The 21,613-nt window shown below is 50.1% G+C and overlaps 8 protein-coding genes across 8 annotated transcripts; 3 read left to right on the forward strand and 5 right to left on the reverse strand.

Moving 5' to 3' along the window:
• Positions 1-2,306: 2,306 nt before the first annotated feature.
• Positions 2,307-4,895, forward strand: J7337_008608 (uncharacterized protein; the record flags this gene model as incomplete). The annotated part of the gene is made up of 1 exon (XM_044826223.1): positions 2,307-4,895. The coding sequence occupies one exon, from the start codon at positions 2,307-2,309 to the stop codon at positions 4,893-4,895; it is 2,589 nt and encodes an 862-aa protein (XP_044679140.1).
• Positions 4,896-5,749: 854 nt separating this feature from the next.
• On the forward strand, positions 5,750-6,311 carry J7337_008609 (uncharacterized protein; the record flags this gene model as incomplete). Its single annotated transcript, XM_044826224.1, has 3 exons — positions 5,750-5,946; positions 6,009-6,145; positions 6,202-6,311. 3 exons carry the CDS (start codon positions 5,750-5,752, stop codon positions 6,309-6,311), a joined length of 444 nt encoding a protein of 147 aa, XP_044679141.1.
• A 214-nt stretch (positions 6,312-6,525) lies between these two features.
• On the reverse strand, positions 6,526-7,077 carry J7337_008610 (uncharacterized protein; the record flags this gene model as incomplete). Its single annotated transcript, XM_044826225.1, has 2 exons — positions 6,526-6,875; positions 6,933-7,077. The coding sequence occupies 2 exons, from the start codon at positions 7,075-7,077 to the stop codon at positions 6,526-6,528; spliced, it is 495 nt and encodes a 164-aa protein (XP_044679142.1).
• A 583-nt stretch (positions 7,078-7,660) lies between these two features.
• Positions 7,661-10,484, forward strand: J7337_008611 (uncharacterized protein; the record flags this gene model as incomplete). Its single annotated transcript, XM_044826226.1, has 5 exons — positions 7,661-8,212; positions 8,421-8,496; positions 8,551-8,765; positions 8,813-8,873; positions 8,926-10,484. 5 exons carry the CDS (start codon positions 7,661-7,663, stop codon positions 10,482-10,484), a joined length of 2,463 nt encoding a protein of 820 aa, XP_044679143.1.
• Positions 10,485-10,733: 249 nt separating this feature from the next.
• J7337_008612 (uncharacterized protein) lies at positions 10,734-12,297 on the reverse strand (the record flags this gene model as incomplete). The annotated part of the gene is made up of 4 exons (XM_044826227.1): positions 10,734-10,837; positions 10,898-11,594; positions 11,650-11,939; positions 11,991-12,297. 4 exons carry the CDS (start codon positions 12,295-12,297, stop codon positions 10,734-10,736), a joined length of 1,398 nt encoding a protein of 465 aa, XP_044679144.1.
• Positions 12,298-13,458: 1,161 nt separating this feature from the next.
• On the reverse strand, positions 13,459-14,031 carry J7337_008613 (uncharacterized protein; the record flags this gene model as incomplete). Its single annotated transcript, XM_044826228.1, has 1 exon — positions 13,459-14,031. The coding sequence occupies one exon, from the start codon at positions 14,029-14,031 to the stop codon at positions 13,459-13,461; it is 573 nt and encodes a 190-aa protein (XP_044679145.1).
• An 802-nt stretch (positions 14,032-14,833) lies between these two features.
• On the reverse strand, positions 14,834-16,098 carry J7337_008614 (uncharacterized protein; the record flags this gene model as incomplete). Its single annotated transcript, XM_044826229.1, has 3 exons — positions 14,834-14,884; positions 14,941-15,834; positions 15,982-16,098. 3 exons carry the CDS (start codon positions 16,096-16,098, stop codon positions 14,834-14,836), a joined length of 1,062 nt encoding a protein of 353 aa, XP_044679146.1.
• A 589-nt stretch (positions 16,099-16,687) lies between these two features.
• J7337_008615 (uncharacterized protein) lies at positions 16,688-20,806 on the reverse strand (the record flags this gene model as incomplete). The annotated part of the gene is made up of 3 exons (XM_044826230.1): positions 16,688-17,902; positions 17,953-20,521; positions 20,787-20,806. 3 exons carry the CDS (start codon positions 20,804-20,806, stop codon positions 16,688-16,690), a joined length of 3,804 nt encoding a protein of 1,267 aa, XP_044679147.1.
• Between the last annotated feature and the right edge of the window lie 807 nt (positions 20,807-21,613).

Raw genomic sequence — 21,613 nt, forward strand, 5'->3', positions numbered from 1 at the left:
AAGCTTCAACGCAGGGTAAGTTACCCAAATAGTTAATATTTGTATTAGGATATTTCGTGATATCAACAATCACATTTGACAAACTGCTATTGTATTTGGCTCAATTAGGCATTATAATTGATCTTGTTTCCTATTGACTCACTTGACTGGACTCAATTATTGCACTTCGTTACCTCAGCTATAATCAATGAAGATCATCCACTGCCTGGCCATATTGTGCGGTTGATGCAATTGAGACACCTCTTGTGGCTATTGGAATTTCGCTTTCCAACGTCACAACTTCTGTATTGAGAATGCTCTTCGTTGTTCTTGACTAGGGACTTGCCGACCTCTTTTCCTGGTACATTACCCACCGTCAAAAGGTCAATCACCAACAACACCGTTAAGATCGACAGTCACAAGAAGCACAAGTCAACCAACATCACCAACAACATATTCCGTCTCATCCGACACTACTGTACATCGTGAGGTATCCATGAGGCGTGGCAAAGGCGACAGCAAAATTTGACAGGGAGCTTGGATCCTTTGTCGGTCCCCTCGCATCATGGCATTTATCCCGCCACGGTCCGCAGAAACTGCATGGGAGGCAACATATCACCAACATGCTTAACGGCCATGATGATGTCGTGCGACTCTCTGTTGGTTCAGGCTTTTTCGATACATTATCGAACGACTAGAGACCCTTTCAACATCAACGCAAACCGTTCCTGGCCCATCATATTACGCCCGGATGATTCTCGACCATTTTGAGCTTCTAAATGCCCGATATGAACAAGGGAATCCTCAAATGAGGTTCGAGGCTTTGAAAGAAGGAAGCGGTACACGAATCCAAGGACGCATGCGATTAAATCTCGAGAAGGCTAATCACCTCAAAGAGCGAATCAGAACTCGCCTGTTACCGCCCGTTAAAGAAGCCATCGAAAATCTGCAAGGATCGTCACTGCGTCTGTCGGCCAATCATGTTAGCCTATCGCATTTCATCACAGCGTTACACCTTGAAGACTCCACCCTGGTTGCTTCTCCTCTCGACTACCATTCAGCCCCCAAGTCCATCAGCGGCCTCTAAGAGCAATTACCCGTTCTTGGAAGGGGGATAGACCAACGCAGATGGCTCAAGCAAGTGCTTGGATCACGGCTCGAGTGCCAGGAACATCTTGGCCAGATGCGTCGGGAGCTTCCAGCACCCAATCCTGAGCCTTATTCAGATGCTCATCTTTCCCGTGGTTGTGGAAGAGCCAACAGCCGTTGAGAGCTTAAACATTCGGCAGCTATATTATCACAACGCTAATTTCTCGTCCCGTACAGCAAGCGCTAGGTCTCATTTTACTGTCAAGCTGTTACAGCGTTCATCACATCTTCACAGCAGCCTTGGAAAGACGCAATGAAGCTTTTGTCCAAGAAATAACTTTACTTCAAAGTTTCGAGTAGAGAAACAATAACATGCCCCAGCCGTCGTTGATGATGATCCCCGGCCAACATGCAGACATAGAGCCTACATCCTGGTCCCCTCAACCAGAAAACATCCACATCCCGCCATCGTGTTTCTCTCATTATGGATTGACCTTTCTCTTAATTCTGCATGTCACCCACCTTCATCACTCTGGCTGCGTCTGTTTCTCTCAACCACGCCAGCTCGCGGCTGTGTGATAGCCGAATGATCCACTCATGGGGAGACGGCATTTCATGAGCTGGCCAATATCAGAGCTCCGTCAGCCGCTGGTCCTTGTGTTGGCTCGTTTTCTGCACAGACTCTTCCCGCATGTCAATCTTGGATTCCACCTCTTCCTATCCCTGTCTGCCTGCACAGTAGTGACATGCTTGCCGCCGCCGTATCACAAGAGCCACCCACCAGCTGCAATATGTTTGCTGAGCCTTACATCTGCAGTCTACCATTCTCCGCTCGACGGTGAGGATCCGATCGCCTGAGGCCATATATTCGGCCGCATGCCCATTTAGACTCCACTGTAGCTCCCCGTCTTAAGACCCTGCTTCCCAATACCCTAAGTTCAAGGCGTTCGCATCCTTTCGTTTATCTTCTGTGTTATTGCCTTTGTACCTCTAATCGGAGAGTCTGGAATTCTTCGATTCGAGCCGATTGACTATTTCACCTGGGCGCAACTCAACAGATCGCCATCCATTGAGACCAGTCAGCCAAGCTGCCGTCTTATGCCCTTGGTCTCAACTTACTTTAAGTCACACACATAAAGATATACGAAGTCGCCGCCGTTGATGTCGAATTAAAAAACCTGCTCCGCGCTCTGTCGCCAAATACCACCAAAATTTACTGAGCTTTAACGCTGGTCGAAATGGCTCCCAACTCATATATGGACGAGGCTACAAGGACCTTCTCCGGCCTCATCAAGCGTATTTCTATTCCCCTAACACCGACAAGCCCACCTGGTTTAGTCCAGGCGCATACAATAGACCCATGGGAGAAGTCTGGTAAATACGGCCGAGGATGGTCCTATTTCGCCCTCGCCTTGATGGGCACTGTTCTCATTACGCGTGTCTGGCATTTCTGGCAGGACAAGATTCGACAAGCTATTTACAAACAGGAGGTCGAGGAGCACTACCAAAATCTCTACAATGCTGAGGTAGAAGCCATGTCTGGGATGCGCAGTGCTCAGAGCCAGCATTTCTTCCCGGAAGGTCATGACATGATGGGCGAGAAGAACTTCCGACCGAAAGCACACTTTTCCTCCGTTAATATCATCAACGATACCTTGGCTCTATTTCGATGGATCTTTTATCGTCCTATCCCGGACTTGGTGATTGGAAAACGCCGAATCACCTTCTCCTCACTGGCAGTTCTTACTACTGTCTTCATTACTCTCGCCTTTGTCGTCCTTTATTGCTTCCTGCAACAGCCTCTATACTGGCAGAGCATTCAGTTCGGATCACCTCCCTTGGCGATTAGAGCCGGCATGATTGCGATTGCTTTGACACCATGGATCATCGCAACCAGCATGAAGGCGAATATCCTTACTGCTATCATTGGCATCGGCCCCGAGCGGCTTAATGTTTTCCACCGATGGGCAGGCTACCTCTGTCTGTTCCTATCCCTCGTCCACGCCATTCCATTTTATATCCAGCCTGTATGGGATGACGGTGGAATGAAGGTGTTTCAACGCTTGTTTCCCGGTGGCAGTGGCATCATTTATGGCACTGGCATCGCCTGTCTTGTACCCCTTATCTGGCTATGTGTCGCATCACTGCCCTTCATTAGGAGGACAGCCTACGAGATCTTTGTGGTTCTCCACGTACCCGTTGGAATCGTCTACGTTGGTCTCCTTTTCTGGCACACTAAGAACTTCCTCATGTCGTGGGCCTACCTCTATGCAACAATAGGTATATGGGCATTCTGTTATTTCATCAGGCTGTTCAAGCTTAACTGGCTCAAGCCTTGGCGTATGTCTTTCATGGTTGGAGATGAGGCTGCTATTACTCTTATGGCAGAGAACGCCATCAAAGTTACAATCCCAACGCAGATGAAATGGAAGCCTGGCCAATACGTTTATCTTCGTATGCCTGGTATCTCCATCTTCGAGAACCATCCTTTCACCATTTCGTCGCTATGCAGCGATGACTTCCCATCAGAGTACGGCGAGCAATACCGTGACTGTACTCTGGTATTCAGACCCTATGGTGGATTTACACGAAAGGTGCTTGATACTGCCATTGAGAAAGGACCATTTCATACCTATCGCGCGTTTCTTGACGGCCCCTATGGCGGTATGCGACGCGATCTAGCTGCCTTTGACACCTGCATCCTGATTGCCGGTGGCAGCGGTATCACTGCCCTTGTGTCACAGCTCCTTAACCTCATCAAGAGAATGAGGGATGGCAAGGCCATCACTAAGAAGGTTGTTGTAGTCTGGGCTCTGAAGCGACTTGAAGCTATGGATTGGTTCAGAGAAGAGCTGCGAATTTGTCGCGAGGCCGCCCCCCCCGAGAGCGTCACTTGCAAGTTCTTTGTAACATCAGCTGTGAGAGCGAGACCAGGCATGGAAGGACCTGGACCCTTCAGTCAGGTTGGCCCTGGTGGTCCCAACGGACCCCGAGCTTTGAGTCATATGTTCCATGACAAGCTCGACGGTTTTGTAGCGGGCATCGCTTCAAAAAGAAACTCTGCCCTGATCCAATCCGAGGCTCAGGGTGACCCCGAGCGTGAGAGGGAGCTACGGGCCGAGGACGAGGACCGTATCACGGCCCTCCCTCAACAGAAGTACCTGCAACCTCACTCAATCCCTCCTCCTCCTCCGGGACCACCCCCTACCAACCAAGATGAGACCCTGAGGAGACTTGAGGGTCACGGTTATCCCGAGGACAAGAAGATTCCTCTTGGTGACAGTGAAGAACCCATTAAAAACGACCCTGAGTTCCATTTCAGACCCATGAAGCAAGATAATCCACCCCAGTTTAACTACGCGCCAAGGTCTCCGAGAAGACTTCCAGAGTCGTTCCCTACGGAAGAAGAAGCATTCCCAGTTCGGGCTCCTGAGCTTGCTCACCTCAGGACATCTAACCCCGAGGCCGGAAGACCACGACCGACATCAACTTTCGGTCCCCCATCCGGCTTTGACTTCGGCTTCCCCCAAACCCCAACCGAGTTTCAAAAGAGTCTGATGCGCTTCGCGTTCCCTGTGCCTCATCAGATCGATGGAGGATGGAGCGTTGAGTATGGCCGTCCTGACCTAGGCTACATGCTGAAGGAATGGGCAACAGGAGGTGCTGATGGACGAGGCATCCTTGGCCGACGCACGGCGGTCTTCGTATGTGGCCCACCCTCTATGAGAGTTGGTGTTGCCAATACGGTTGCCCGACTCCAGGCAGAGATCTGGGGAGATGATGAGCTTGAAGAGATCTTCTTACATACCGAAAACTACGCTTTGTAAGAAGAGAGCATTTTGTGGATGTGTTTAGAGGTCTGTAATACTATGAGATTTGATGGGTTGATGGAGACTGAGCGAAGAGATACCATGAGCGATCTGATTTTTTTTATGACCTAGTATATATATACCAACCTACCCAGGTACGTTTGGAGGTGCCTTGGCTGTATGAGTAGGCAATTGAGCCTCAGCTACTTATATAATATCGATACCCTATCTACTATCTTAGCACTTATAGCACATATCTGTGAATTGCAACACTAGTGGAGACCCCGTGATCGGAGTTGCCATGGCATGATGACATGAGGAAGTGGCCAGAAGGGTTCACGAGATTGCCCCTCCCCCTCATGCAGAGTCATGATGAACCCCACGCTTAATCAAGAGGGACGCACGTTCAAGGGTCGTGATTGGAGAATGGCTTCAACTCGAATCGAGAAGGTGGAATAAGGTACGAGGACCTTTGTGATTAACGATTAAGACAAGTTAAGGTACTAGGTAGGTAAGTAGTAGTAGGTAAGGTACCTATGGCCGTGATGGCGTATGGCGTGGAGGCAGGAGGAGACACCTTGATGGTCCCTGACTTATTCTGTGAGAAGAACCTGAAAAGAATAGGTAGGAACTGGATATTTGAGTCAAAGAGGTCCTCGCGACTGAGTATCTTCAACTTCTCAACACCCAAAACATTATCCCCCATTCGTAATTACTTCCGTATCATTTCTCAAGTCTTCAGATACTTAACATTACCACAAGCTCTTGGTAGGCGGAGGATAGTGCAACAACCACAACAGTAACCACTTACACCACCTCACCATTTGCTATCTTCAAATCCCTCTCCAACTCAAGGTACAAAATCAGTAAAAATGGAGGCGTGGCCAGTTACAGACCTCGATAAAATCGCCAAGGGGTGGGAAATCGCCATGAAATACTCCAAGGAGCGTCTTCAACGGGTACATGACCTCGCAGCTGATGAACTGGACGATGCTATCAATGACGGGCGCTTGGTTCTCGAGACCGTGTGCTTGTTTGTACACGCTTGCATCAGACACAATCAGTACAAGTACGTAGTTTTTTTCACTACCTGCAACATGCATGAGCATTGAACTAACTAACTGGACTCAGACTTCCTCTTTCGTTTTGGCGAGTCCTCCATGCTGAATATGGTATCATCGTCTATCCCACGGCATTAAAAGAAGACATCAATATTCGAGGCCTTAGCATGGACGTCACATTTACCGAGGCTTACGACGGACACATCGGTATGTATAAGTTCAGTCTTTGGCCGTCCGCTCGTTAGTACTTACACAAGCGATAGTGATGTATGGTGGAGCGCACGGAATCAAATACCCTCCCCGATGTCCCATTGAGCTCATACGAGAACCTCCGCCTGCCTACGAGAAGGAAACGCCAAAGATAGAGTCTTGATGTTTCTAGAGTCAAAAATATGTTTTCTGTGTATTATTGGAATCAGGTTTGGCGATAACGGGACGCCCGGAGCATGGTAGCGTTGGTGGTTTAGAGGTAAGGGGATCCGTCATGCCGGCAAGACAGAATAGTAACGTCTAAATATTGATGATCTTAAGAAAAGAATATGAATTACCTAAATATCCCTTTTATTTCCAATCCGCGTGAAATGGCATCAGCTTTCTTCACGCTGTCCGATAGCTCCGTCTCGGTTTGCTCTCCATATCCCCCCCTCACCTTCAAACTCCTCACGTTTCCAAACCTCAACTTTGGATTTGCATTCTTCCAACGCCTCTTCACCAGCTCGCCACGCCGCTTGTCGATGAGGTGACGAGACGGCGATTAGTATGCTCTCTTCTGCGATAGGTACAGGTCCGAGGCGATGGATCATGGCTACCCCGCGGAGACCATGCTTATCGCGAACGTCCTTTGCAATGGCCATCATGGACTTGAGAGCTCTGGGGTGATAAGCTGTGTATTGTAGTTCCTTCACTGGCTTTCCTGCAAAGTTATCACGAGTGGTACCTGGGCTGGGTCAGTTTCGCTGTGAACAAAGACCTGTGAGGGATAAGAACTTGCTACCTGCAAATAGCACGATTGCGCCAGCTGAGGGGCTGCGCACCCGGTCCATGATGGCCTGGGCATTGAGATGATCGTGAGTCAGAGCGACATAGCAGTTTTGTTCTGATAGTTCCCAGAGATCTTGAGCCTTTTCTTGAGTTGCCATTTTCTATTAAACAAGTGTTGGAGGAGAGATGAGATGAGATAAGAATGAGTTTATATTTCGGAGTTGTTCTATCAAGAGTGGGCTTGGTTTATGTAAGGAAGGGGGTCAGATAGATGTCAAGCCATACTGTTTGTTTGAGACTATCATGGCCGGGAAAGGCCCAATAGAAATTACTAGATAGGTACCTATAGTAGATATTAGATAGCTTGATCTATCTGATTTCTGTACTTAATCACTTTCTCCTGCTACCTTACCTATGATTGCCTGCTCAAGTTATTCGCTGGTGATGGCACTCACATGAGCGCATCACATCGCGGTGACTAAGCCCCACTTCGACATCTTATTCCTCCCTGCCGCCTTGACTTTGACTTTCGTTTAGACAATTTTCATCATACTTAAACCCTTCTTTTCCCCATCTCTCTCACATCCAACCGTTTCTAAATCCGAGATCGCCTCGAGTTGACAAACGACGCCGCGTTAACCAAAGCTGCTGTGCGTGACGGCTACCAAATGCGATCCTCCGATCGCTCGAGGGACGACTAGCAAACCAAGATGAACATGAGCGACGAATTTCAAGACCGAGATGCCGGCTACCGATCGCGGCAGGGTAAACACACAACCCGAGCCTCAGGCAGAGATGGGAAACTTGAGAAGGACCTTCATGGATGATTTGAGCCTCTTAGCTAACTTCCCCACGGGACGGCGAGATCATTCCAGGTCTCCGCCCAAGCAAGCTTTCCGCAACGATCCTCAAGAGAGAAATTCTCGATACCGGGATGACGAAAGAGACCACGACTACGATTACGACAACCGGTCTGGCCGTCACAATGATGGATACTCAAGAAGAGGCGGCGCATCTCGAGAAGCGCGCTACAACTCCCGCGACGAACATGACTACCGAGGCATGTATGATGATGGCTACATAGACAACAGCAACGATCAAGGGCAACGACGCCATGAGGACGACAAGCGGAGTGGCAGAGGACGGTACCGCGATGGCGATGATCCACGATCACAGTCTCCATCTGGAAGCTATCATAACCGCGGTCGCTCCGGCAGCCCAACGCGAGATGCTGGCAAGCCTAGCGACACCGTCATTCTTGAAGGCCTGCCTTTCAGTATATCGTCGAACGAGGTTGGTACCCTATCGGTCTAAACAAATTGTTACAAGAACCAAATGCACACTTCTGGGCCTGATGGAGTCAAGCCTCACTGCTTTGGAGGACGGACACAAGGCTGCTGTTGTCCTTTGCATTTGTCCTCAATTAGCCGGCACCAGCGGCGCAACATATTCCTTGAAACCAGTTGATGCCAGTTCTCAAGACTAATTTCCCCGCCTATAGCTGCGCGACAGTATCCTGAGCAACTCAGTTGCCGCCGAGTTCCCTTCCATTGACGTACGCGTCTCCGCTTCCAAGGGTTAGTGAGATGTACTTGGTATTTCAGGTTCTTGTTGCTGACACTTACAAACAGGAAATCGCAGAGCGTTTGTGCAGTTCCAGGAAGTTGACCATGCCGTTGCTTTTATGAGAGAACATTATCCAAAGCTTCCTGTTGAGATGACGCATTCCACTGATGACGTCCCAGAAGGGAGATTCGATGCGTACATCCATTACGCTCGGAATCGAGATGCGCGTGATGAAGCCGATGTTCGGGGAGTGCCCAGTGGTGACTGGATCTGTCCTACTGTATGTTTGCTCCCACAGCTTCAGCTACACAACCATTAACGAGATAGTGTGACTTTTCCAACTTTTCTACCCGAACCAAATGCAAGATTTGTGGCGGTCCACAGGCTGGTAAGTTGAGCGAACATTTCAGTAATGATGGAAGCTAATGTTAAAGTTGTAGCCCCAGCCTGGCAATTGAGCCTCACAGGCATGGCAGATGCTTCGGATGTACCCGCACAAATCCTTGTCGTTTACCCCTTGGCGTCGTTTGTGACTGAAGACATGCTAGCCGAAGACATGAAGCGACTAGAGCTTGTGAAGCCCTACCAAACCAAGGACACGTCTAATGGAGCACCCAAACTGAAATCCACAGCTCCGACGGGTGACACGACAGGTTACGGCGCTCGACCTGGTTCCCTTCATCGGGTCTTCCTTATGCGTGACTCGCACACAAACGAATCCTTTAAATATGGGTTTGCCGAGTTCTGGACTTTGGAAGACGCATCCGCCGCGATGACAAAGTTTCACAAATCTCGATCATTTACTGTTGCAGCATGCCCAGTGACAGTATCTAGCACTCATATGGGAGTTTTCTTGCCTGAACAGCGCGAGGTTACACCGGAAATCGAGCACCTGTCGTTCAGACCCTTGCTCAACCCCAACCTTCGTGTTCGCTACCGAGACTACCATGTGTATCCGAGCCCACAGGTTGTTAATGAGCAGCCTCCTGGAGGCGAAGGTGCCTCAAGAACAACCGAGGAAGATGGCAACGATAAGAAGTCAAAGAAGCGCAAAGCAGAGGGAATTCTCGCTGCTTCTTCTACGAAGAAGTCTGTGCCAATGATGGCGGGCCAAATGGCCATGTGGCAGCGCAAGAGGGATGAGCTTCGCGTCGAGAAAGATGCTAGACCAGCACGACAGGACAAGGCTGAGTTCAGCGATGTGAATCGGACCCCACTTCGCATAAACCTGTCAGGTTCAGGAGGAGACTTATCGAAACCCCAGAGTGCTATTAAGATCTCACTTTCAGGGACACAGAAGCTTGGTCCTCCAGAGCATGCGGCCCCCAGCAAGCAGGGCTCGCCTGATGAGGCGGATACTCCCGGCAGCACGACACAGGCGACTTCAGTCTCTGGAGATGCACCAGTCTCTTATGTCGATCGTGATCGATTGATGTGCCTGATTTGCATGCGCAAGTACAAATCTGTGGATGAAGTTAACATTCATGAAAAATCTCGGAACCACAAGAACGCAATGGAAAACGAAGAACAGGTCAAGGCGGCATTGCCCAGATTAGCAGCACGCGACAGGAGACTTCAGAAACAGGTCCAAGAGAACCCCGACTCAGCAGCTGCGACATCGCAATATCGCGATCGTGCTAAAGAGAGGCGAGCTGCCTTCAACCAGCCCACAAAGCCAACAGCCGCACCACAAGGCAAACTCAAGTCGGGCCCAAAGGCGGAAGAGGCTGCGCCCCCTCCGAAGCCCGTTCAGTCTAAGGGAGCAGGCATGCTGGCCAAGATGGGATGGGCAACCGGTGCAGGTCTCGGAGCCAATGGAGATGGGCGAACCGAGGTCATCGAGACAAATGCTTACCAGGAGGGCGTTGGATTGGGGGCAGAGGGTGGCAATCTTGGCGACGCAGCGCAATTTGCTGAACGCAAGACAAAGAACAGTTACGCTGAATATGTGAACACGGTACAGGACAGGGCACGGGAGCGATACAACAAGATGGGCTGAGATGTTGATACAAAGGCAATGTAATTGTAGGTTGGGATATACATAGATAGGAAAAGGCGTTCAGAATTTGCTGAGGAACCGAGGACGAAACTCGACATGCCAACGACAGGCGCACATCTTTGACTAATGGGTATCATTTTTAAATACAGCACTTGAAGAAACCAGTGTCTTGATTCTATGTACATGCGCGAACTCGCTTGCAACGTCTGACGCTGGCTTTCAACTTCCATTGCCAGTCTATTCCCATGCCTACAAGAGAGCCCATGTAATGCCCGCAGCCACGATGAGTGTCACCATGGAAGCAGGAGACAAATGACCGGCGGCATTATCGTCCTCTTCAGAACTGGAGGTGCCTGTAAACGTGTTAGTCGAGTAAATAAATAAGAATGAAACGGACAAGATAGACGACTCACCCTCAACACCAGTAACATCTGGGAATTTGGTGTCCTTCTCCTTGAGTTCAACAATATTTGACTCGTCAGTATTGTGGTTCGCCTCAGCGATGCCCAGCTGTTCATTTGCCAGGTCATAAACAACATAGGCAGAGCGCAGGAATGTGTCTCCAAGGAGAGTAACGCCCCCAGTGAGACCATACTGACTAACAGGGCTGATTCCAAACATACAGACGCTGTCCCAATCATCAAAGTAGGAAGAGACTTGAGGGTCGTCGAAAATTTCCTGCTTGTCGGGGAAGGCATCGATGACCATCTCGCTCATGGGAACAGAGATTGTCTTGCCGTCAAACTTGAAGTCGAAGCTAACACCCTTGCCCTTGTCTTTGCCGTAGGCGCAGTCTACAAAGGGGATAGCGACATCCTCCACACTCAGGACGTTGAAGGCCTTGTAGATAGGTCCTACTTGGGCCTCTGGCAAGAGGCAGACGGTAGCACCAGAGTCGAGAATGGCAGTGGTGTCTTTCTTGAGACTGTCTATCTTGATCTCCTGGCCCTTTGGTGTCTTGACCTCGAAGCCTTCAAAGGCGACGGTGAAGTGAGTGAGGTTGAGAGTAGAAGGGTCAGGCAACAGGGGCAGAGTTGCAAGCTTGCCGACGAACTTTTCAGTGTCGAGACCGCCGAAGAGGATAGTTCCTTGCTCAGCACTGAGGTCGTTCTACGGGAGTTTATTAGCCAGGGGTCAATTATTGTTGTTCCCATTGGTGACTTACCAGCCAGAGACTGAAGGCAGCTCGGTCGATCAGGCCCTGAGACACCATATTCTCGACAATGGTTGGGTACGTCCCATTAGCGACGACATTTGCAGAGAAGCCCAAGCCCATCAGGCCCGTTGGACGAACAGATTTCGTCGCGAGGCCTAGTCTCTGCTGCTTGATGCTTTTTCCATCAATGGTGACGGTGTCGTTGAAGTAATCACCACTAATAGAGCGGGTATCAAGATAGGTGATGTCGAATCCATCAGGGTCGACCAGTTTATAGGTACGACTGTCGTCAGGTTTAACTACAGAGAATAAGAGCCTTCCTTGTTGGGTGAGATGGGAGAGTAGCTTACATGTAGTCATACAAGGGCCAATAGCCTCTTGCTTGGTTCTGCTATTGCAGAGATCGGTCTCATCTGAGTTGAGCCAAGTATCACTGCTGCCTGTGTCAAGCTGAAAGCTGATGTTTTGACCTGGGGTACCGACTTGAAATTCGGCGTAATATCCACCCCCTGTGATATTGTTCAGAGCAGCGAGACTGAGAGTGTCGCGGCTGTGAAGGGACGATTCATGGTGGAATCTTTGCTTTACAATTGGAGCAGAGACAGTGCCAGCAGAAACCCCAACGGCGAGAGACGTTAGGAGCGTAAAGGTTCGCATTGTGCCAAAGTCAATTGGGAGGCGGGCGAATAGAGTTGATGACTGGTGTGCACGATGAAAATCTAGCACGCGTCGATCTGCAACGGTATAAAGATGTAGTTATAACAAGAAACAAGAAACAAGAAACGAAAACCAAAAAAATATATGTATATATATATATATATATGGACTTTGTACGATGAGAAAGAAAGAAATAAGCTTAATTCCAAGGTATTTATTTAGCGTCGGCAGTTTAATACAAAGGAGTGAGACGAAGACGAAGATGAAGATGACAACTGTAGTTTTTGATTTCTAGAGGAGGAGCTGAACTTTTTGGCTTTTGATGAGCTGGAGAGTGCCAAGACTTAAGGTACCCAGGCGGTTGAGGCAGGTAGGTACCTAAGGTAGGTAGGCAGTGCCTACGCCACTAAAACGCCCGAGTCTGAGTCTGAGTCTGCCTTGATAGATGTGGATCCATGCAATTCAGCCACTAGAGAGCCCTTACATATACGTATCTACCTTAGGCACTGTAGGCTGCCCCTGGGGAAGTTCCAGAAGGGGGGGGGGGGGGGGGGGGGGGGTTCCATTATAGCGGTCCTAACTACCTAATGCTACCTTACGCTACAGTGGATGCCCATTCAAGTCGGGCGGGAATATTCCATGGATCCAATCCTTCTATGGGTTTGTAGGAAGAAGGAATTGGCAATTGCTACGTGTACGAGGCTTAGCTTTGTTGAGCCGTCTCGGAACCTACGAGTCAGTTGGAGCCTGAGGGATCATGTTTCATGAGTCTTGTAAGAGGCTTCACTGATCAAGAGATATCAGACAGGGTGAAGATTTTTGTGTAGCATTAGAGGATTGAGTTTTGTCGTTTCTGTACTGTAAAGTGTTTCTCTTCTTGTTGTTCTGTCATCAAAGTATCAACATGACAGAACAACAAGCACAGACATCCCGTCCACCATAGACTCCCTTATAGCATAACTTCCTGGGGCATTGGTACTTTGCGTGTGACTTTGCATGTGATTTCTTACTAGAAAGAAGTCTAAACTTCTCCCCAAAAAGCGAGCATGATATGGGAATGAATCAAATCTTAAATTAGTATATTAATTAGCGATGGCTCATAGTGACAAACGGAGTGAGTGAGTGAGTGAGTGACAGAAGTTGTGGATAGAAGAACAGAACTTACGGGACGAGTCCGTGGTGCCACGCCTTCTTCTGGGTTTCATCCAGTGAGACTCTGCAAAGGTTCAGTTGATCCTCTGGAGTCTCGGCGGGTTCGTGCTCATAGTCTTCTATCCACACGCAGACAGGCTTCAGTCGCCGCACTTCGGCCTGTAGACAGCGTAACTCCCAGCTGTCCATGTCTCTCTTGACAGTCTTAGCCCCCGCCCTGATCTTGTTGTACTTGATCTGGTCGTAGCACTGGAAAGCAATGGGGCCTATCACCTCCGGATCAGCTGGCCGGACCCTTTCGTTCTCAGACTTGATGGACCAATACCGTTCCATCAGTCTCGGGTCCCAGAGGCAGTCGAATGTCACAGGGTGGGCTCCGATAGTCCGTACGACCCTCTCGAAGGCCACCTTGCAGTCAGGACACCAGTCAATGGCAATTGCGATGACACTGACTGGCTCGCACTTCTTCTGGAGGAGGAACCTGGCAAAACCGATGAAGGACTTGGCCAACTTGCATGTCCATCTCTCCTCGTGCCGGGAGTGGCCACAAGGAGCGAAGAGAAGATGACGGTCTTGACACATCTTATTAGTATAATCTGTAAAGGGAAAGCAAAAGCTGAAGAAGATGGAAAATTAAATCAAAGCTTGCCTCGAAATTGGTTGTAAGTATGTTGTAGTGTCGGAGAGTTAGAATGTTGGGATGTTGGAATGTTTGTATAGTAGGTATCAAGACCAAACGATTGTGATTATGATGTTTGAAACCCCGAGTTGGTGTTTTTGATCGTGGTGGAAAGTTGAGAATAATGAGGAAAGGAGAAGAGTCTGGGTAGAGAAGAGGTCACATATTTATACCAAAATCTTGGAGGCAATAGCAGTCATGAACCGTATTCGGACTCTGGCTGGACATATGCTTGTTCTCCAGTGTTCAGGCGGACAGGGCAGAAAATGACAAGAGACAACTGAAGGGCACTGAAGGCCACCATCATTAATGCAAGTTGCCGAAGGGTATGCACTTGGTTCAATGCACAGAGCCACGGGAAGTGTTGTTGGGAGCTAATATATGGAGGAGAATGGGAGCTATCACAATACTATAGCCAATGAGTCTAACGAAATTTCCCACATATGATCCATTGAATAACGCTTTGACCAGAGAACAAGGATACTCATACTCTGAACAAGCCAAAGGGCAGAGGAGGTGAAGGGCGAACAATATATCAACCAGCTGTTCAGTGTCTGAACAGTGAAAGTGAAAGAGAAGGTCATTAAAAGGGGAGGGTTCAAGTGTGACATAGTTGTCAAAGATGGTAATTATTATGTATGGTATCAGTCAACAAACGGAACGAACAAACAAGCAAACAAAAACGGCTCACGGCTTAAAAACAGATCACAGCTTCGCACCCTTCTCTCCGCCATCCTGCTTAAGTCGAACAACACCCTGAACATAGTTAGCACAACTCACGTCACTCAAATCAGATCACAGTCAAGACTCACCTCTTGGAAACACGTCGCCAGCAACGCCCCGTCCTTACCAAATATCTTCTGTGTAACAACACCCCTGCCATCTCCCGCCCACGGACTCTCCATCTCCGTAAACATCCACTCGTCCGCCTTGACTGCCATTGGCTCGTGGAAGTAGATGCTGTGATCCAGACTCACCAGCATTCCCACCTGTGCCCGCCCCTTCCAGTCCTCCACGTTGCTGCCCATGCCTTCAAACTCGCACAGGCTCTTGACCTGCTCCTGGGTCTTCTCATCCAGCGAGGGCACCTCTTCTGGGGAGAACGGGAAGCGCCACAGTCCGTGGAGGCGGGAGACTGTGCCGATGAAGTAGCTGTCTGACATGTAGGCCAAGGCGTTGAGATGTGCCTGGTGGCCACCACCAGCTGAGATCTTTTGCCGCGAGCGCATCCACTGTCTGCTCTTGCGGTCCTGTGGCTTGCAGTTTGGGTCCTGGGCGCCCAATACTTCAATTCTGTGGCTCTGGAACGGCCCAGTCCTTGCCCACTCTGGCTCGCCATCCCAGTCGTCCGTGGGCGGGCTCACATCCTTGGGCAGGCTTGCCGCATGGCTGACCTCCCGTCGCTTCTTCTCAGGAGGTGTCTCACGCACGAAACTGATGGTGGTGGTAAAGATGCACGCGCCCTTTTGCCGCGCTTGGACCGTGCGTGTTGAGTACGAGCGTCCGTCGCGTACACGCTCAACGTGGTAGAGAATGGGTATCTCAGAGTTGCCCGCGAGCAGGAAGTAGCAGTGGCATGAGTGTACTAGGAACGTCTCTGGGACGGTCTTTTGCGCGGCAGCAAGACATTGTGCAATGACAGCACCTCCATAGATACCGCGAGCACCAGGAGGATGCCATTGAGGTTGTGTGTTTGTAAAGATGTCCTGTGACCAGTCAGTAACGCTGACTGATTATTTGTATTGATACCATGCAGTGAGAGCAGTATCACATATCATTCATTGATATCCATATACATAGCTGTGTCATTGACGCAACTGAAGTAGGTGATGAAAAAAAGAGGCACAACTTACAGGGCCTAGAACCTTGATCTCTGTGACGTCCAATACATTCTCAATCAGAGACTTGCTCTCATCGTGCTCTGGTGGTCGCAGTAGAGTCGGTCTAGGGTGGTCCTCAATGACTGTCATTTCGCTATTCTGCTCCAATTGAATGCGCTGTATTACTGTTGGGTGATGCTGGAAAGAAGTTGTGGATACTCAGGAATAGTAAATAGGTACGGAGTAGTAGAGGCAGACACTATCTTTAAGGAGAAGGATGATGTATTTAGAGGCCGAGCTTTCATGTGCTGCCTCACTACGAGCTCCCTACCTACCTACCTTATAATAAGGTACCTTAGAGGCCCTTAGAGGCTTAGTCTACGTAAACTTGCCCCTGATGAGTTTAAGGTTGGGCCTTTTTTTACCGAGGTTCGGAGTCGGAGCCGAATCTACCTCGTTATCGGCCACTCAGAGCCCGGCAGAGCACAGTTAACCAAGTTACGGATACCGTATTCTCCGTTCCGGGAATTACAGCGGTACATTAGTTAATTTGACCCTCAATTGCGAGCGATGGGGATGCGTTGCAACTTGTACTTCAAGCTTCCAGAACTCTACCAGCTAACTTACTTTAGATTATCTAAACAACTCCCCTCCCTACCATCGCAATAGCTACATTTCTCACGTCTCTCAACCCTCTCTCTTTTTCGTGTAATTAACAATTTAATAATCAATGGATATATCACCGAATCGTATCCTCATCCACATGGTCTTCATAAATTGGTTCCAACCCCTCCCACGCAACTTGGGGATCACCGTTTGGACCGGCCTTCTCGCGTCGCTCCCAGTATTTGCCAGTAAATTGCCAATACTCCTCTCCCGTGATCTCGCAGCGCGCCTTTCGAAACCACGCTGGCACAAACTCCTCGCCACGCTCTTCTCGGAGACGCCGGCGCGCTCGTTGAGCATTCTCCAGTCGATTCTTCTCATCAGCAGCAAAATCGTACTCCCCATCCTCCATCGCCCGCTGATCAGGTCGAAGGCGAGAGTCAGTAGGTGGAAGCCATGGTCGGAGCTTGTCATCGATATGGTTGAAAGTCAAGACGAATGGTGTCAGGTTGAAAGGTATGCCAGTTGGCCGCTCATTCGCCTTCCAGATGAGATACGCACGGTTGGGGTCTGTAAGACCACCGTGGGCCATGTCACCGCCGCTCTCCTTAGGTTCATCCACAGCTGCTTCGTACCCTGGGGTTAGGCGAGCGTACAGCTTCGAGTTCCAGCGACCACCAAGACTGACGCGAACCTTTCCAGTTGCATCAGTAACCTTTCCAGATACTTGATATGCGCTTGATGCCTTCCAGCCACGTGGTTTGAACTCAACGTGAGCCACCTCGCCCGTTGTCCAGTTCTTGATCTCCATGACACCATAGTTGTCGACCGTCGGATTTCCAGTGATGATACCAATGACAGACGATGTAACCTTTTTCCATGTGTAAAGCTCCTCCTTTCCTCCAGCGGTAGGCCGAAGCTTGAGGAACCATGTACCCAGCGGGTTAATGTCGAAGGATTTACCATAGAACTTCGACTTCACAGCTGATTCACCCCAATAAGACCACTTAGGTGACTCGGCGTACGCAGCGCCGACTGGAGGGTGATGGCTGACTTGCTCAATGAAGAAGCGGTAGTTCTTGTCTGGCCGCACATACTCAAACGTCTCTCCCAACAGGGGGTTGAAAGGCTTAGCCACACGACCAATAGTTGATGCGTACTCACTAGCAGCAAAAGCAGCCACATAGATAAGTCGTTCAATCGAGTCGGCTCGGTCAGCAGCCAGGTCAAGCAAATCGGCATACTCCATATCCTCTCCGGCTCGGTAGAGGAGTGAAGTTGGCTCGTTGAAAGAAACAGGCAGGGTCATCTTGGTCATGTCCTTGCCAATCATCGACTTCAGAATACCCTACTCCAGATTAGTATTGTTCGTATGTCACTTATATGTAATAAACGTACCCAGAGAGAAATCTTGGGGCGGTCATCGGCGTCCATCTTGAGCCTTGTTCGAATGCCGTTCTCGTAGCCCTTGAAAGAGGAGCTGATGTCCAGACCGCCAGAAACGACAATATCCTGGGATTTTGGCTTGACCTCCTCCGCGGGCAGTTCAGATACCTCAACCTGGCCAGCATCCACAGCGTCGAAGAACTCGTCCTCTTCTTCAGATTCACTCTCGGACAAGTCCACGATGATTGTGGGTTTCCTTCGGACGCTGTTCATCGTAGGCGATTTAGGCGGTACTGGTGACAATTTGGTGGCCGCATCTTCAAACTTTCCTTCTTCGTCTTCCTTCTCTCTGTCGTCGCTCAATTCTTTCTCAACAATTGTGTCCTCAACACGGGGCATGGCCTCTTCTACACCGATGGGTATCCCACTTTCGATCACCTCTCTTAGCGCCCTCTTTGTTGCCTTGCGTCTCTTCTCGGCCTCTCCAACGCGAGCCTCCAGAACCTCTTGTTCACGGGCCACTTGCGCCATGCTTTCCTCCCACATACGTCTCATATTTGCCTCACGATCAAGGCGGTATTGCCAGTAGGCGTCACGGTCTTTAGAAATGCGCAGTAAGTCGGCCACCAGAGTTGATAAACTTCGAATGGCGGCATCGTATGTTCCCAGGGCCTGTGTCACGCTGTTGTCAGACAGAGGTGTGTTCGGGTTCTGGTTCAGCTCGTTGAGAAGAGCTTGGTGCACGTGAGACATTGTTTCGAGCTGGAGCTTAGCTGATTGAGCAGTAATGTTGAGTGCATCCTTAGTAGCTGTGGGTTCTTCATGGATGCTCATATCGTCGCCATAATCGTCGTCGTCATCCATATCGTTATGCGTTGGCGCTCCATTCCTGGGCGCCCGCGAGGTGCCTGCATCAGTCTCAACATCAACAAACTCATCTTCCTCAAAGCTACCGGTTGTACCAGGGCTGGCATGGTTTGGTCTCTGATCCACAGACGATATCTTGGACAGAGACCTGCTTGGAAGTTGAGAGCTATTCCTGCGTAGATCTGTGACGCTGGTGTTCTCGCTATGAGAGTCCTGGAGAGAAAGTGTACTTGGGTCGGCCTTGGCCTGCCTCAAGAGCTCCGCACCTCGAGCTGCCCGCTTCTCTTCCTCCTTAGCCTGGTCCTTGGACCACTGGATGGAGTTATTGAGAGCCCAGAACCATCGCTTGGCCTCAACCTCATGGTTGGCTTTAAGGGTATATTTGACAGAGGATTTGCCATGGATTTCGAATTTTGTCTTTTCATCAGGACTCATGTGGAGTTTCGCGATACGCATGTTTATGGCACCTCGGCATGCGGAGCCTGCATCGTCTTGGTGCTTGTAGTAGCTGAGAACGCCGTCCTCAAGCACAAACCATCGCAGTTGGTAGCCCTTCCTGTAGTTGGTCCATTTCTTGAGATACCCCTTCATCTCACGAGCCTCTCGGCCGGCTAGAGGATCACTGGAAGCAGAACCTGCCGTGCCCTGGGAAGCGGCCTGCCCCAGCACGGCTTTCTCCTGGATTCCACGCTGGGCAGCCACAGCTGCTGGAGACTTTTTGAGGATGGCCTTTGTAGCATCGTCGTTTGTAACGGATTGAGGCAGCTTGCCCTTTCGATCGCGACGGAAGGGGTCGGCACCATGCAGAAGCAGAACCTGGATGAGGTTGGTGTTTTTCTTTCTTGCAGCTTCGTGAAGCAACGTGCCTCCAGTCTGGACTGTGAATGGTTCGGATGCGAATTCGGGGCTATTGATGTCGAGGACGGTCTTGACTCGGTGCTCCTCGAGAACACCAGCGAGTGCGCCATAATTGCCCCGCGCAATCAGCTCTTGGACTTGCTTGACCTTGGCCTCGGCGAAAAGCGATCGTGAGAGTTGCAGCAGCTGGAAGATCTCGGGGTTTCGTGCGACGTCGAGTGGCAGTTTGCCTTGGGCGTTGGCAATAGCATCGTTGATATCCTTTTGCTCGAGAAGAAGCTTCACGACTGTGGTGCGGCCCTGGATTGCAGCCAGGTGAAGCGGGGTGTTGCCATCCTTGTCGCGGGCATTCACATCGATCGATCCCTGTCCCTCGGACAAAACGTATTCAATGACAGGGAATTCGGCACACTGGATCGCTAGGTGAAGGATTGTGGTATCGTCGAGAGCGCTTGCTGCAGAAGCGCCCACTGATGAGATGCTCGCTCGCGGGGCATTCTCAGCTGTCTCGCGAATGGCACGTGAAATGGATGAGGTGTCGCCGCTTCGGAGTGCCTCGACGAACCTGAACTTTCGAACGGACTGCTCGAGGCTTGCAGTGCTCTTCTCGGCAGAGGGTGATGAGAGGAACTGCTGGGACTTTGATTGAGAAGCTGTAGGCGAGAGGCCAGCCGAGGAGACGGACTGCTTGGCCCCGTGGCCTCGCGGGGTCTGCTGGTGCGCCATGGGGTTGATTGGGTTTGAGGATGAGGGAGTTCTCCGAAGCCTCCCGTCTTCGGAACCGGACTCTTCGTCGCGAGTATTGTTGCGTCGCAAAAGAGAAAGAGCGGCGGCGGATTTGGACCGCTTGTGGGTGCTGAAGATGAAAAGATAAACAGCGGTCAGTAGGTGGAACGACTTTTGATGCTGGGGGGTTGGTCAAGCAGTAGAGGGGAAGCTAAGTTTAAGTACGAAGCGAAGCATGTGTGATGTGGCCCAGTTGCAACTCCATTGCATCTACTGCATCTGGTGTGCGCGCATATGCAGCGGTAATTGCGAGCCAATCTGACAATACAGCGACTCTCTTGGTGCTGTAAATGCCCAGTAACAATAGTAATTATCACTATCACTTGGAAACTCACCCGTCACCGGCGTCAGACATCTTGGCCAACGTCTACCAATAGATCGAGCTCCCCCCCCAAAGTTACTGTACTGGATGTATATTGAGTCGAGGCGGGGAACAAGAGAAAAATAGGGGCCAAACACTGGATTTGCAACAAGGAAGGGCGCTGCAGTAGGTAGGTAGGTATCGTGTACAGGGGTCGTGCTGGTCAATGCCAAGCAGTTGTGAATACTGAGCTTTGGTGTTGATGTTGGCGAGGGGAAAGGGGGGAAACTTATGCTGGTAGCCAAGTTGCAAGGAAAACAGAAGCGGCCGGATTTAGATGATGCGGTTGATGGGATGAATTCGTCACAACAGAGCTGATCAGCCAAAAATCCAAGGTTACCTACTAGGTAAAGTAAGTACCTAGTAGGTTGCGGCCTTACTGTACTAAGGTACAGCCCAGAGAAAGGATATTGTGCCTTAGCAACAGCGCTGTAACCGGTCATGAAGGGGCCCTTTTGGAGCTTCACGCCAGGTGGGGAATCTAACCTAGTAGTCTAAGCTTGTTGAAGTGGACAGGCGATGAATATGTAGTCCAGGGGGCACTGCCACTATCGTGACAACCTTCAGATTCTACCAAAACAACCTGATAAGTTGAATCCGAGGTCCCTGTAATCTCCAATGTAACATATGCCATATGTACATCGCTTAACCTGGTACAGCTGAGCATTCGTCACCATTCGGAGATTTCATACCGTTGCTACCTCACCTCGTCCTCACTTGGGCTCTGTCACTCTGTATGAGGTGTTGCCTCTAATGGGAGCTTCTCCTCATATCCCTTCCGTCCAATGACGTCTTCCCTCG

Source organism: Fusarium musae, chromosome 6 (assembly GCF_019915245.1).
Source record: "Fusarium musae strain F31 chromosome 6, whole genome shotgun sequence".
Taxonomy (NCBI): Eukaryota; Fungi; Ascomycota; class Sordariomycetes; order Hypocreales; family Nectriaceae; genus Fusarium; species Fusarium musae.